Below are 17,189 nucleotides of genomic sequence, written 5' to 3' on the forward strand. Positions count from 1 at the left end.
CCCAAGTCCAGGAAGCGCAGAGAGTCCCAGGCAGAATAAACCCAAGGAGAAACACGCTGAGACACATAGTAATCAAACTGACAAAAATTAAAGAGAAAGAAAAATTATTCAAAGCAACAAGGGAAAAACGACAAATAACATCCAAGGGAACTCCCATAAGGTTACCAGCTGATTTCTCAGGAGAAACTCTACAAGCCAGAAGTGGGTGGCATGATATATTTAAAGTGATGAAAGGGAAGAACTTACAACCAAGATTACTCTACCTGGCAAGGATCTCATTCAGAATTGATGGAGAAATTGAAAGCTTTACAGGCAAGCAAAAGCTGAGAGAATTCAGCACCACCAAACCAGCTGTACAACAAATGCTAAAGTAACTTCTCTAAGTGAGAAACACAAGAGAAGAAAAGGACCTACAAAAACAAACCCATAACAATTAAGAAAATGGTCACAAAAACATACATATCGATAATTACCTTAAACTTGAATGGATTAAATGCTCCAACCAAAAGACACAGGCTCTCTGAATGGATACAAAAACAAGACCCATATATATGCTATCTACAAGAGACCCACTTGAGACCTAGGGACACATACAGACTGAAAGTGCGGGGATGGAAAAAGATATTCCATGCAAATGGAAATCAAAAGAAAGCTGGAGTAGCAATACTCATATCAGAGAAAATAGACTTTAAAATAATGTTACAAGAGACAAGGAACGACACTACATAATGATCAAGGGATCAATCCAAGAAGAAGATATAACAATTATAAATATATATGGACCCAACATAGGAGCACCTCAATACATAAGGCAACTGCTAACAACTAAAAAGAGGAAATCGACAGTAACACAATAATAACGGGGGAATTTAACACCTCACTTACACCAATGGACAGATCATCCAGACAGAAAATTAATAAGGAAACACAAGCTTTAAATGACACAATAGACCAGTTAGATTTAATTGATATTTATAGGACATTCCATCCAAAAACAGCAGATTACACTTTCTTCTCAAGTGTGCATGGAACATTCTCCAGGATAGATCACATCTTGGGTCACAAATCAAGCCTCAGTAAATTTAAGAAAATTGAAATCATATCAAGCATCTGTTCTGACCACAACGCTATGAGATTAGAAATGAATTACAGGGAAAAAAACGTAAAAAACACAAACACATGGAAGCTAAACAATACGTTCCTAAATAACCAAGAGATCACTGAAGAAATTAAAGAGGAAATCAAAAAATACCTAGAGACAAATGACAATGAAAACACGACGATCCAAAACCTATGGGATGCAGCAAAAGCAGTTCTAAGAGGGAAGTTTATAGCTATACAAGCCTAACTCAAGAAACAAGAAAAATCTCAAATAAACAATCTAACCTTACACCGAAACGAACTAGAGAAAGAAGAACAAACAAAACCCAAAGTTAGTTGAAGGAAAGAAATCATAAAGATCAGAGCAGAAATAAATGAAATAAAAACAAAGAAAACAATAGCAAAGATCAATAAAACTAAAAGCTCGTTCTTTGAGAAGATAAACAAAATTGATAAACCATTAGGCAGACTCATCAAGAAAAAGAGGGAGAGGACTCAAATCAATAAAATTAGAAATGAAAAAGGAGAAGTTAAAACAGACACTGTAGAAATACAAAGCATCCTAAGAGACAGGCAACTCTATGCCAATAAAACGGACAACCTGGAAGAAATGGACAAATTTTTAGAAAGGTATAACCTTCCAAGACTGAACCAGGAAGAAACAGAAAATATGAACAGACCAATCACAACTAATGAAATTGAAACTGTGATTAAAAATCTTCCAACAAACAAAAGTCCAGGACCAGATGGCTTCACAGGTGAATTCTATCAAACATTTATAGAAGAGCTAACACCCATCCTTCTCAAACTCTTCCCAAAAATTGCAGAGGAAGGAACACTCCCAAACTCATTCTATGAGGCCACCATCACCCTGATACCAAAACCAGACAAAGATACTACAAAAAAAGAAAATTACAGGCCAATATCACTGATGAATATAGATGCAAAAATCCTCAACAACATACTAGCAAACAGAATCCAATAACACATTAGAAGGATCATACACCATGATCAAGTGGGATTTATCCCAAGGATGCAAGGATTCTTCAATATATGCAAATCAATCAATGTGATACTCCATATTAACAAATTGAAGAATAAAAACCATATGATCATCTCAATAGATGCAGAAAAAGCTTTTGACAAAATTCAACACCCATTTATGATAAAAACTCTCCAGAAACTGGACATAGAGGGAACCTACCTCAACATAATAAAGGCCATATATGACAAACCCACAGCAAACATCATTCTCAATGGTGAAAAACTGAAAGCGTTTCCTCTAAGATCAGGAACGAGCCAAGGATGTCCACTCTCACCACTATTATTCAACATCGTTTTGGAAGTCCTAGCCACAGCAATCAGAGAAGAAAAAGAAATAAAAGGAATACAGGGGCTTCCCTGGTGGCGCAGTGGTTGGGAGTCCGCCTGCCGATGCAGGGGACATGGGTTCGTGCCCCGGTCTGGGAGAATCCCACATGCCGTGGAGTGGCTGGCCCCGTGAGCTATGGCCGCTGAGCCTGCGCGTCCGGAGCCTGCGCTCCGCAACGGGAGAGGCCACAACAGTGAGAGGCCCATTACAGCAAAAAAAAAAAAAAAAAAAAAAAAAAGGAATACAGGGCTTCCCTGGTGGCGCAGTGGTTGAGAGTCCGCCTGCCGATGCAGGGGACGCGGGTTCGTGCCCCTATCCCGGAAGATCCCACATGCCGTGGAGCGGCTGGGCCCGCGAGCCATGGCCGCGGAGCCTGTGTTTCCGGAGCCTGTGCTCCGCAACGGGAGAGGCCACAGCAGTGAGAGGCCCGCGTACAGCAAAAAAAAAAAAAAAAAAAAAAAAGGAATACAAATTGGAAAAGAACAAGTAAAACTGTCACTGTTTGCAGATGACATGATACTGTACATAGAGAATCCTAAAAATGCCACCAGAAAACTACTAGAGCTAATCAATGAATTTGGTAAAGTTGCAGGATACAAAATTAATGCACAGAAATCTCTTGCATTCCTCTACACTAATGATGAAAAATCTGAAAGAGAAATTAAGGAAACATTCCCATTTACCATTGCAACAAAAAGAATAAAATACCCAGGAGTAAACCTACCTAGAGAGACAAAAGACCTGTATGCAGAAAACTGTAATACACTGATGAAAGAAATTAAAGATGATACCAACAGATGGAGAGATATACCATGTTCTTGGATTGGAAGAATCAATATTGTGAAAATGACTCTACTACCCAAAGCAATCTACAGATTCAATGCAATCCCTATCAAACTACCAATGGCATTTTTTACAGAACTAGAACAAAAAATCTTAAAATTTGTATGGAGACACAAAAGGCCCTGAATAGCCAAAGCAGTCTTGAGGGAAAGAAACGGAGCTGGAGGAATCAGACTCCCTGACTTCCGACTATAATACAAAGCTACAGTAATCAGGACAATATGGTACTGGCACAAAAACAGAAACATAGATCAATGGGACAAGATAGAAAGCCCAGAGATAAACCCACGCACCTATCCTCAACTAATCTATGACAAAGGAGGCAAGGATATACAATGGAGAAAAGACAGTCTCTTTAATAAGTGGTGCTGGGAAAACTGGACAGCTACATGTAAAAGAATGAAATTAGAACACTCCCTAACACCATACACAAAAATAAACTCAGAATGGATTCGAGACCTAAATGTAAGACCGGACACTATAAAACTCTTAGAGGAAAACATAGGAGGAACACTCTATGACATAAATCACAGCAAGATCTTTTTTGACCCACCTCCTAGAGAAATGGAAATAAAAACAAAAATAAACACATGGGACCTAATGAAACTTAAAAGCTTTTGCACAGCAAAGGAAACCATAAACAAGACGAAAAGACAACCCTCAGAATGGTAGAAAATATTTGCAAACCAATCAATGGACAAAGGATTAATCTCCAAAATATATAAACGGCTCATGCAGCTCAGTATTAAAGAAACAAACAACCCAATCCAAAAATGGACAGAAGACCTAAATAGACATTTCTCCAAAGAAGACATACAGATGGCCAAGAAGCACATGAAAAGCTGCTCAACATCACTAATTATTAGAGAAATGCAAATCAAAACTACAATGAAGTATCCCCTCACACCAGTTAGAATGGGCATCATCAGAAAATCTACAAACAACAAATGCTGCAGAGGGTGTAGAAAAAAGGGAACCCTCTTGCACTGTTGGTGGGAATGTAAATTGATATAGCCACTATGGAGAACAGTATGGAGGTTCCTTTAAAAATCTAAAAATAGAATTACCATATGACCCAGCAATCCCACTACTGGGCATATACCCAGAGAAAACCATAATTCAAAAAGACACATGCACCCCAATGTTCATTGCAGCACTATTTACAATAGCCAGGTCATGGAAGCAACCGAAATGCCCCTCGACAGACGAATGGATAAAGAAGTTGTGGTACATATATACAGTGGAATATTACTCAGCCATAAAAAGGAATGAAGTTGGGTCATTTGTAGAGTTGTGGATGGATCTAGAAACTGTCATACAGACTGAAGTTAGTCAGAAATAGAAAAACAAATATCGTATATTAATGCATATATGTGGAACCTAGAAAAGTGGTACTGATGAACTGGTTTGCAGGGCAGAAATAGAGACACACATGTAGAGAACAAATGTATGGACACCAAGGGCAGAAAGTGGTGGGGGTGGAGGGTGGTGGTGGGATGAATTGGGAGATTGGGATTGACGTGTATACACTAATATGTATAAAATAGATAACTAGTAAGAACCTGCAGTGTAAAAAATAAAATTCAAAAATACAAATAAAAATGAGGCATATTTATACAGACTGACTTAGAAAGATATATGATCAAAGGAACAAGAAAGGTACACACCTCTTTCATTATGGACATAGAGTTTTAAAAAATGCTTTAAATAGAATTTAAATACCATAAAATGCACCCTTGAAAGTGTACAATTCAGTGGTTTAATTACACAACATTTCCATCACCTTAAGAGGAAACCCTGTACCCCTGACATCGAGGTTTTTACAGTCTTTTGCTAAAACCAGTCATGCTGCACTGGATATTCTTATACACATGTCATTTCACACGTGTACAAGAATATCTGCGGGACGAGTATCTGGAAATATTTGCTAGGTGAAGTGATTTGTGCACTTAAAACTTTGAAAGCGACTGCTAAATTGCCCTCTCCAGAGGTTACATGAGATTACACTCTCACTACCAGGGTATAAAAGTCCCTATTTCCCATTTCCTGACTAGCATAGTCCTTAACCAAACTTTTTTATCTTTGCCAATCTGACAAATAATAGTATCTCATTGTAACTTTAATTTCATTTCTCTTATTCTAAGTGAGGGTGATTACTTTTACATGTTTAGGAGGTACTTGCCTTTCCTTTTTTTATGAACTGATTTTTCATACCCTTTGATTTTCTGCAGGGTAGCTGACTTTTTAAAAATAGGAGTTCATTATGTATTAAGGAGAAAAGCTGTTTGTGATATGAATTGAAAGTATTTTCCCGATGTATGTTTTTTGGGGGTTTTTTAGTCTTTGACTTTATTCATGTTTTTTTTTCTTTTATCATGCAGAATTTAAAAATGTTTTGTCATCAAATTTGGCAATCTTCTTTTATGACTTCTGCATCTTGTGACATACTTAGCCTTTCCCTACTCCAAGACTATAAAAACAAAATTCTCCCATATGTTATTCTAGTACTTTAAGCTCTCCTCCTCCCTCCATTTAACTCTTAGATCCACCTGGAATTTATTTTTGTGTAAGATGTGAGGTATGGATCCACCTTCTTTTCTCTAGAAGGCTAACATCTTTCCCCCACTGATTTGAAATGTCACTTTCATAGTGCCTCTTGACTAAGAATAGTAAGAGCAGTTTTAAATATTAGCTTTAACTTTTTGAGAGTGGTAGTCAGGTGTCTGGGGCAGTGATTTCTGATCTCTTGGGGTGCCTATGAGGATTCTGTAAGAACTGCAATCCCGTTCTCTCCCTGACAAATTCTACTGCTGTAAACTGCTATTACTTAGGGGATGTGTGTTGCTCAAGTGTGCTGAACCAAGAAGTAGTTTTTAACCCTTTAGAGGGGGGACTTATCTTTCACACAGCCTTATAGGTTTCACCTGTGGCCAGAGGCCCATCTAGTGAATCCAGGGTTGTTACTTTAATGAGAAAAGAGCCTCAACAAGAGTCCAGAAGTAATGGGAGTATCTTTTCCAAAAAAACTACGCTTTTCACTTTTGAGTCAGTTTCTGATCCTCAGGTTGTCTTCCCACTTTAGAATCATAGTCAATTTCTACAGTTTTACTTTGGTAGATTTGCTTTGGTGGGCCGTGTGTCCTCCTGGGAAAGGGCTACTGGCTCGGGCTGTAATATGACTGTTTTGGCACCATGTAGAGCTGGGCATGTAGGGATAAGAGTCATCTCTTCTAATTTGAAACTGTTTATAGTCAGAAAAGAGTGCGACCCTTTAAAAAGTAGAATTCTCGGGGTACCCCTGACGAGCTCGTAGAGTTCTACCCAAGGGGGCCTGGAGGAGGAGGTCTGTCTGTTAGGACTGATGCCCCTGAGTAGGGCGGATGTCCCCAAGGAGCGTTTCGTCAGGCATTTGAGCGGCCTGCTTGGTTTGCTGTGGGGGATGTGCAATGGCTTTTAATTTCATCCAGTATTATACAATTGTTCTTTTATTTGGGGTACTCAAGGAGTAGCTTGTCACTTTGAACTTTGGGGTAACAAATGTCCTCTGTGCTTGAAAGTCCCAGTGGCAGTGACACCTCAGAGGAGTGACTGGTGCTGCCTTCCTCCCTCAGTGTGTGTTAACCCTTGGGCATCTCATCCACTGGAGGAGCTGGGTACAAGTGTAAAGTAGTGAGGGAAGCTGGGAGAGGCATGAAAGTGTTCTGCTTTGGTGTAAGCTATTTTTCACGTACGTTTTTATTAATTAGTTTTTTCCAGAGACTGTTAGACACTTAAAAAATATAAATTTACAAAGGATACAGTGGAGCTCCATTTAAATGGTCATGTTGAAGTAAAAAAACAATATCCACTTTATAGGCTTAATTATACGTCATATTTGGCTAATTTAGTCCATGCGATTGTGATGTCTGGGAGACAAGCCCAGGATACGGTAATGAGCAACAGCTAGTGCAGTTCTACATATTAAATATGATTTAAGGGAAGATCTTCACACTGATTTCTACATATCTACCTAATGATAGTTTTCCTGTTTCTCTTTCCTGTCCCTTTTCACACCTCAAAAGTCGTATTAGGGCTTCCCTGGTGGCGCAGTGGTTGAGAGTCCGCCTGCTGATGCAGGGGACACGGGTTCGTGCCCCGGTGCGGGAGGATCCCACAGGCCGTGGAGCGGCTGGGCCCGTGAGCCATGGCCGCTGAGCCTGTGCGTCTGGAGCCTGTGCTCTTCAACGGGAGAGGCCACAACAGTGAGAGGCCCGGGTACTGCAAAAAAAAAAAAGTCGTATTAGTAGAGTCGTCCTAGCATGCCCCTGAGCACCTGGACATCTGAGTGCTAGATGCAGATTTCACTTAGCCTGCTGTGCCTTTCACAGTTTGGGCCATGGATGTTACCTTTTGATAAGCTTTCCCCACTCTGACCTCCTCCTGTCTCACTCATCATCTCTCCTCTCCACTGATGATCCACTCAAGTGGATTGTAATCGTCCGGATCATTCAGCAGCTGAACCAATTCTCCCATCAACGGGAAGGTCCCACATCGGGGGATACTTACCCCTTCCAGACCCTTCCTGAAGACAGCAAGTTTCCTTCCATGTGGCAGGAATACATTTTATATTTGTTTGGCCTTGTGACTGATAGGATGGGAAGTTGAGGGGAAGTGGAGAGGAGATGGCAGTTTTAACCGAGAAAAAAAACTTAGTAGAAACTCTGCCTCTGCCTTCTTCGGGCGTGTCCCTCTTCTGGGCATCTCTTCAGGATTTCATTCCTCCGTCCAACTGCCGTTTACAACTGCCCTTTCCAACGGCTCCAGAACTCTTGGCCTTGGCATTCCGTGATGTAAATTATTCCACGCATGGCTGGAAATGGGTGTGAAACAGTGTTGCCAGGTGCCGGATCACTAGTGTAAGTTTCCTGGATCTCAGGGGAGGGAGGAAGAAAGAAAGGAGGAGAACTGCTCTTGGAATTTACACAGTTGTTACTGTTTCAGCCAGAGCACAGTGATTGCGCTGGTTAAGCTGGATACTATCGATGGTTGGGGAGAGAGAGAGATTTCGGCTTGGAGCTGGGGTGAATTTGGGGTTGAGGGTTTCTACTTTAAAGAGTCCAGTGTTGGGATGCAGATTGCTTGGAACTGAACAGTTGGCGTTACTGCTGTAGAGGGAGGAACTTGGGACCTTCAGGGCAGAGCCTGTCTCAGTACTGCCTGGGGCGATGGTGCCCCTTCTGTCTCAAAAAGTAGGGACAACTGACTTTTCTGTTTTCCTAAAGATGGCCAAAATATGGCTAGAAATCCAGATTGCTCACCAGGTTTGGAAATATCCAGTGACAAAATTCAAAGACCTCTGTATGCATGAGATTTTTTTCTAAAACAAAAATACGATTTCTCCTCTTGTTCACTGTGTACATTTTGAGGAAGTTACTGTTCATGGTTTACCGCCCCTTTGAGGAATCTGTGTGTGAGTGGTTGCTGCCAACTATCCTTGATTTGTCTAGATTGCTTTTTGACTTGTAAGTTAAGGATTTGTGTTCAATAAAAACAATTTAAATTGAATACTTCATCTCTTGAATGACCACAAAAATTTAAAAGTCACATTCATAATAAGCAATTAGAGGGAAAACTCACATGAATTAGTTATTTATCTAGGAAAGTATAAGGTATATTTTTGTGTTGCATTGATGCTACTGGCTTTAATCTGCTTTGCTGAAACAGTGCTTTCTTATTCCTTTTCTTTATAGTTGTCATGGATGATGATGATGACTCGTGTCTCCTTGATCTTATTGGGTAAGATGTTCATTCCAAAATAAGGGTAAATCAAATGTGTGAGGTTTGTTGTACTAAAACAACCTAATAAGCATATTAAAACCAAGTGGGTTTTTTAAATAAAGATTAAATAATCATCATAGATATAGTAGGGAGACAAAGTGACATGGATTAACATAGGAGTCATAATTAGGTAATCCTTTATTAAATTTATTTTATAAAAAATCCTAGGAGGGGCTTCCCTGGTGGCGCAGTGGTTGAGAGTCCGCCTGCTGATGCAGGGGACACGGGTTCGTGCCCCGGTCCGGGAGGATCCCGTGTGCCACAGAGCGGCTAGGCCCGTGAGCCATGGCTGCTGGGCCTGCGCGTCCGGAGCCTGTGCTCTGCAACGGGAGAGGCCACAACAGTGAGAGGCCCGCGTACCACACACACACACACAAAAATCCTAGGAGGCAGAAATGAGTGATAATGGGAAATGGAACATCAAAATGAAACAAAACGAAACCAACAAAAAAACTACTAATAGTTTTAAAACAGGGAGAGGATTTTACTCAAACTAATACATCATTTTCTTTTTCCCCTGTAAAAATGAACCCTAAATATAAGTAATGTATTTATTTGCTGTTTTCTCTTTTTGGCTGTTGTTTTCTAGAGACCCCCAGGCATTGAACTATTTTCTACATGGACCTAGTAATAAATCGGTAAGTAATACTCAGACCATCATAGGCATACATTTTGTTTCTTCTTCAGAGTCAAAGTGATCACTTTTTTGAATTTGTACTTTTGCAGAGCAATGAGGACTTGACTAATGCAGGATATTCTGCAGCCAATTCAAATTCAATTTTCGCCAACTCTAGTGTGAGTATTGGAAACTGAATGCAATGATCAGATGTTTCTGTCTCATTGATGCCTAGTGAATTGAAGCTTTAATTGCCTTTGTATCATGATGGGAATCCCTACTTTGTCTTTTGTAATTGACACAAGAGGAAAATCTATTGAATTTTGTTGACATTTTCTACTTTTAACTTAGTCTATTAAGATTTTTACTTTGCCATTTTCCTAAGGTTTCAACTTTCTTTCTAAAATGCCTCAGAAACGTTAGAGCCTGAGAAACTTATATTAGAGTCTTTTGAATGTTGTTACATAACCTTTAAAAAAAATCATTCTGTATTGTGGTTACTTTCCAATCATTTTCATCTTAAACAAGGAGAAAGATCATAGTAGCTGACACCTACTGAGCGCTCGGTATGTTCTTGGCACTCAGAGCTTAACATATATTGACCTTGTTACAATAATTCCATGAAGTAGGTTCTATTATTATCCATATTTAAGGATGAGAGAACTAAAGGTTGGTATTTACCCAGTATTACACAGCCAGGAGTCGCAAGCTAGGAATCGAACCCAGGCCACCAGGTTCCAGGGCGCAGGTTCTTAAGCTCTAGGAACATCTAGACAAGAAATCTGACCTGAGGACAGGGAAGTCCTGCCTGGAAACTATATCCGGATTGCTGTGTTTAAGCCTATGTTACTTTAATCTTTTCAACTGCTTTGTTCTACCATGGATGGTAGTCCAGAGTCCGACCACCCAAGTCTGAATCCTTGCTCTGCCACTTACTAGCTTTATAACCTTGTATCTATCACTAAATCTCTAAGACTCAGTTTCCTTATTTGTGAATCCAGGAGAATGATAAATCTACCTCATAGGGTGGTTAAGATGAATGGACTAGTCCATGGAAATCAGTTGACACAGTGCTCAGTTAATGTCAACTTATTGTCATCATCAGGGTCTTTATTTTCTTCATCCATAAAATGGAATAGTATTCAGAAAGTCCTTGGGAATGCACAGTTCTTTATAAAGTATTTGAGTATGTGTAAAGTATGTCAGATCATAACATGCAAGACTCCTCCACATGCTAGGGGTGGCTTTAAAGCCACAACACTGATTTCCTGTAAGGTTTATGAATTAGTAGCAATTCTGAAATTCATTCTGAGTGGGCAATAACTGCATGTGATGCCATTAAACCCATAAAGTAGACACTGAGCCTGTTTCCCAACACTAATGATTTTTACTTACCAGCTCTCCCACTTCCACGTAAGTATTAATTCTAACTCTTCAGGCTGCTTCATTCAGGATGTATTTATTGTAAACGTGAGTTGCATCATGTCAGTAAAACATTTTAAAAGCTTTTAAAAATATGGAATTTCAAATCTATGGTCTGTTAATTTGTGCATTGTAAAAACATTAAACTGTACCACCACTCAGGAGATAATCCACTGTTGCCTTGATATTTCTCTGCAAAAACAAACAAACAAACAAACCTCCTTGCTTTCAGTTGCTTTTTCCCACTTCCTTTCAAATGACTGTTCAAGTCCTAAGGTGGTGTCCACCTAACTGAGGCCACATTAGTCCCGTTTCAACTGTTGATTGGGTGTCAAGTGAACTAGTCTTGGCTTTTCTACCTGGGTCTCCCCATCATCTAGCCCCCAACACACCTTATTAGCCTAGGGCTGAGAATCTCTATAGTTTTGAAAGTTGGGCTATTCATTCTTTTTTTTTTTTTCCTTTGGCTGCGCCATGCAGCTTGTGGGATCTTAGTTCCCCAACCAGGGATTGAACCCAGGCCCTGGCAGCTAAAGCGCCAAGTTCTAACCACTGGACCCCCAAGGAATTCCCTGGACTGTTTTCTTTTTTTTTTTAATTTTTATTTATTTATTACTTTTGGCTGCGTTGGGTCTTTGTTGCTGCGCATGGGCTTTCTCTAGTTGCGGCAAGCGGGGGCTACTCTTCCTTGCGGTGCGCGGGCTTCTCATTGCGGTGGCTTCTCTTTTCGCGGAGCATGAGCTCTAGGTGTGTGGGCTTCAGTAGTTGCGGCGCGTGGGCTCAGTAGTTGTGGCGCATGGGCTTAGTTGCTCTGTGGCATGTGGGATCTTCCCAGACCAGGGATCAAACCTGTGTCCCCTGCACTGGCAGGCAGATTCTTAACCACTGCACCACCAGGGAAGTCCTGGACTGTTTATACTTGATTGATCTATTTTTAATTTTTTTCTTCATCTTTTTAAAATTTTTAATTGTGTTAAAAATATATATAACAACAAATTCACCATCTTAACCATTTTAAGTGGACAGTTCAGTAGTGTTAAGGATATTCACATTGTCTTCACCTTATGTTAAATAACGACTGATTCCATTTTTTTTTTCTTTTATAATTTTGACATATCCCATGATAAACTGCTGGCCAGCAGCGTGGCTCTTATCTATCAGTGACTGAGTTCAGTTCCCTTCATTTGCCTGTGTTATTGTCTCTAGTTGGAATGCGCAGTCCTTAAGGACTCATTATGGACAGACACAAACGCACAAGTGAGCGCTTGACAAATGTTGACCAACTTTTACTCTTGAATAGGACATTGAAATGGCTTTTAAAGCATCATAATAAGCTGATAACTCCTAAGAAATCAAGTAACTATTCACTCATTTCATATGGGAAGCTTGTTTTTATCCAGGCCAATTTTGCCTGGAGTGGGGCAGGTTAGAACTACGGGAGTTTCGAGAAACCTTTAAAGTCAAGGCTGGATCTGGGATACCTTCTGGACCTCTAGTAGAACCACACTCGGAACTCTCAAAGCTCACATCTACTCCTGTGGTACAAAAACTAGACACTGCTGTGTCCTGGATACACACATACCCTAGGCTGAGTCCCACTCAAGCTTTGGACTTGGGAGCAATCCTGAAAAAATTAAGCCATGCCACTATCTAAAAAATAAAGCTAAACTCCAGGTAGTCATGAGTATGTTGGCATTATTGATCTGTTTCCTATAAAATAATTTATCAGAGCAGTGAATGCATATACTTACAAAAACAACATTAAACATCATTAGTAAGGAAATCAAGTATCAGAATAAGGTGAGCAGGGCTTCCCTGGTGGCGCAGTGGTTGAGAATCCGCCTGCCAATGCAGGGGACACGGGTTCGGGCCCTGGTCCGGGAGGCTCCCACATGCCGCGGGACAGCTGGGCCCGTGAGCCGCAGCTGCGGAGCCTGTGCTCCGCGACGGGAGAGGCTGCGGCAGTGAGAGGCCCGCGCACCGCAATGAGGAGTGGCCCCCGCTCGCCGCAACTAGAGAGAGCCCATGCACAGAAATGAAGACCCAACACAGCCAAAAATAAATAAATAAATAAATAAAAATTTATTTAAAAAAAAAAAAAGAATAAGGTGAGCAGTTTGGAGAGTTGTGCCTGAAAAGCAGACTGTTATGCTTTATTCATATTCAAAAGTGAGATTAGTTTTTTGTTTAAGAATCTCTTTCCAAGGTTAGATATGCCATGTAACATCCTGCTTATTTTTTTAGAATGCTGATCCTAAGTCATCCCTCAAAGCTGTAAGCAGCCAGCTTGGAGAAGGGCCCAGTGATGGACTGCCACTTTCAAGTAGCCTTCAGTTTCTTGAAGATGAACTTGAGTCTTCTCCTCTTCCTGATCTCAGTGAGGACCAACCTTTCGACATTCTTCAGAAATCCTTGCAGGAGGCCAATATCACTGAACAGACATTGGCAGAAGAGGCATATCTGGACGCCAGTATAGGTTCAAGCCAACAGTTTGCACAAGCTCAGCTTCATCCCTCTTCATCAGCATCCTTTACTCAGGCTTCTAATATTTCTAATTACTCAGGTCAGACGCTGCAGCCTATAGGGGTGACTCATGTGCCTGTTGGCACATCGTTTGCAAGCAATACAGTGGGTGTGCACCATGGCTTTATGCACCATGTGGGGATCAGTGTGCCCAGCCAGCATTTGTCTAATAACAGTCAGATTAGTGGTTCTGGTCAAATACAGTTAATTGGGTCATTTGGTAATCAACCTTCCATGATGACTATTAATAACCTAGATGGATCTCAAATCATATTGAAGGGTAGTGGGCAACAAGCCCCATCAAATGTGAGTGGAGGGCTTCTGGTTCACAGACAGACTCCTAATGGCAACTCCTTGTTTGGGAACTCCAGTTCCAGTCCAGTAGCACAGCCTGTTACCGTTCCATTTAATAGCACAAATTTCCAAACATCTTTACCTGTGCATAACATCATCATACAAAGGGGTCTTGCACCAAATTCAAATAAAGTCCCAATTAATATCCAGCCAAAGCCTATCCAAATGGGTCAGCAAAACACATACAATGTGAACAATTTGGGAATACAGCAGCACCATGTTCAGCCAGGGATCTCGTTTGCCTCTGCGAGCTCACCTCAGGGCTCAGTGGTTGGTCCGCACATGTCGGTGAACATTGTAAACCAACAGAACACAAGGAAGCCGGTCACCTCGCAGGCCGTGAGCAGCGCTGGGGGCAGTATTGTTATTCATTCTCCCATGGGCCAGCCTCACACACCCCAGAGTCAGTTCCTCATACCTACAAGCCTTTCCGTCAGTTCCAACTCGGTACACCACGTCCAGACCATAAATGGGCAACTTCTTCAGACTCCACCCTCTCAGCTCATTTCTGGCCAAGTGACCTCAGAGCATGTCATGTTGAACAGAAACTCTTCCAACATGCTCAGGACCAACCAACCATATTCTGGACAGATGCTGAACAACCAGAATACCGCCGTCCAGTTAGTGTCTGGGCAGACGTTCGCCACCTCTGGAAGTCCAGTGATAGTCAATCATGCCTCTCCTCAGATCGTTGGTGGGCAGATGCCCTTGCAGCAGGCATCGCCAACCGTCTTGCACCTGTCCCCTGGGCAGAGCAGCGTCTCCCAAGGAAGACCTGGCTTTGCCGCCATGCCCTCGGTGACAAGCATGTCAGGACCTAGTCGGTTCCCTGTTGTCAGCTCATCCAGCACTGCCCATCCTAGTCTTGGGGCTGCAGTTCAGTCTGGTGCATCAGGATCAAACTTTACGGGAGATCAGCTGACCCAGCCAAACAGGACTCCAGTACCGGTCAGTGTGTCTCATCGTCTTCCAGTTCCTTCTTCCAAATCTACTAGCACCTTCAGTAACACACCTGGAGCAGGAAGCCAGCAACAGTTCTTCTGTCAGGTAATATAGTCAAACAAATGATAATATCAAACATATGTTTGGATGATTACGGAATGGAAGAGTGGAATGAGTATCTGATAGACTATAATTTTCATCCTAGGCTCCCAATTTATTATCTTAAGATGTTCAACTTACTATTGATTGCCTTTTTTCTTCTTAACTAAAATGTTTTATCCGGGGTAGTGTTGTGGTTTAGAGTGGAGACTCATGGATTTGAATCTAAGCTTAATGACGTGGAGCAAGTCTTACCTTAACTAACCTCTCTAGAGGTTAAGTTTTTTCATCAGTAAAGTGGACATAATAATACTACCATCCCATGGAATTATTGGGAGAATTAAATGAGGTAATCTATATAAAGCACTTAGCATAGTCCCTGGCAAATGACAAATACTTAATAAGAGCCAATATTAAGACATATACTTGATGGAATGTATTATAGGCATTTAAAAGGAAAGCTTGTTTTGGATGGACTGGGTAGAGAAGTCACGGCTGTCTCTTGGGTGCCAACTGGAAAGGCTCAGGGACCCAGTGAGACTCAGCAGTGGGTAACTGGCCTGCACAGAGGGATGCATATGGAGGGAGGGATCCAGGGCAATGGATTTGACCAAGTACCTGAGCCTACTCTTACCAGAGTATTGTGCCGGTAAATGACTGTGGGCAATCTGTAAAACCATGTAAGGATTATGTTTCTGAAAAGCATTTCAAAGGGTCATCACCTTTGGTCCTTCAGCCCATCTGCCGATCTTTGAACTCCTCTGGCTTTTGGTTCTCACTCATTCTTAGCATGTTCTGTAGTTCCAGCTCCATACCCCACTCCCCCACCAACCCCCTGCCGGTGGTCTACCCTCCTTACTCCTCCATTTTCCCTGCCTTTCTTCTCCACATTTAGAAGAATTCAAAAACTTCTCTCTACCATGTATATCAATATTTTTAAAACTGTATACCTTTGACTTAGTAATTCCACTAAGAATCCTAAGGAAACAAAGATTATTTATGATCAAGGCTGTTCATTGTATTACTTTCGGTGTCAAAGGTGTGTGTGTGTCTTTGTGTTTTGAAATAATGTCAGGCTTATAGAAAAGTTAAAGTTTCGAGACTAGTGTAAAGAATTCTCATATACCCTTCACCAAGATTCCCCAGATGTTAACTTTTTACCCCATTTGTTTTATCCTTCTCTCTCTCTTTCACACACACACACTTACACACACAAACACACACACACACATAGTTCTGAGAGTAAATTGCAGGCATGATGCCTCTTGACCCCTACATACTTCAGACTTCAGTGTGTATCTCTTAAGAACAGGGACATTCCCCTACATAACCACAGTACAGTCATCAAAACCAAGAAAAACAGCATTATTACAATATTATCATCTAATCTACAGACCTTATTCTGATTTAGTCCATTTTCCCAATAATGTCCCTTACAGCAAGAGAGAATAAATTATATTATGTTTTGTTTTTATGGTCTAGGATCACTGCCTAATTCTGTTGTCATGTCTTTAAATCGGAAACAGGTTTTTTTTTCTTTCTTTCTTTTTTTTAATTTTTGGCCATACCGCGTGGCATACAGGATCTTATTTCCCCAACTAGGGATCGAACCCACGCCCCCGCAGTGGAAGCGTGGAGTCTTAACCACTGGACCTCCAGGGAAGACCTGGAAACAGTTTCTTCATCTTGCTGTCTTTCATGACCTTGATTGTTTGTTTGTTTGTTTGTTTGTTTTTGGCTGTGTTGGGTCTTCGTTGCTGCGCGCAGGCTTTCTCTAGTTGCGGCAAGTGGGGGCTACTCTTCGTTGCGGTGCGCAGGCTTCTCATTACGGTGGCTTCTCTTGCTGCAGAGCACGGGCTCCAGGCGTGTGGTCTTCAGTAGTTGTGGCACGTGGGCTCAGTAGTTGTGGCTCGTGGGCTCTAGAGCACAGGCTCAGTAGTTGTGGTGCATGGGCTTAGTTGCTCTGCGCCATGTGGGATCTTCCCGGACCAGGGCTCGAACCCGTGACCCCTGCCTTGGCAGGCAGATTCTTAACCACTGTGCCACCAGGGAAGCCCGACCTTGATTTTTTTGAAGAGTCAAACCAATTGTTTTGTAGAG

The 17,189-nt window shown here is 41.5% G+C and overlaps 1 protein-coding gene across 3 annotated transcripts in view; it reads left to right on the plus strand.

Annotated features, from left to right (window-relative positions):
- The window catches only part of BICRAL (BICRA like chromatin remodeling complex associated protein), an 86,938-nt gene that overhangs the window by 43,200 nt on the left and 26,549 nt on the right, over positions 1–17,189 (plus strand). For 2 of the 3 annotated variants that reach the window (XM_081245344.1, XM_081245346.1), the window contains 4 exons: positions 9,046–9,091; positions 9,723–9,771; positions 9,860–9,928; positions 13,416–15,095. In XM_081245344.1, coding sequence (XP_081101470.1) covers positions 9,051–9,091; positions 9,723–9,771; positions 9,860–9,928; positions 13,416–15,095 — 1,839 coding nt within the window. In that variant the 5' untranslated portion in view covers positions 9,046–9,050. Of the gene's footprint in view, positions 1–7,909; positions 8,212–9,045; positions 9,092–9,722; positions 9,772–9,859; positions 9,929–13,415; positions 15,096–17,189 lie in introns of those variants that run through there. The other variant, XM_081245345.1, reaches the window with a different exon arrangement.

This window comes from Mesoplodon bidens (assembly GCF_964165515.1).
Source record: "Mesoplodon bidens genome assembly, chromosome: 10".
NCBI classification, from domain to species: Eukaryota; Metazoa; Chordata; class Mammalia; order Artiodactyla; family Ziphiidae; genus Mesoplodon; species Mesoplodon bidens.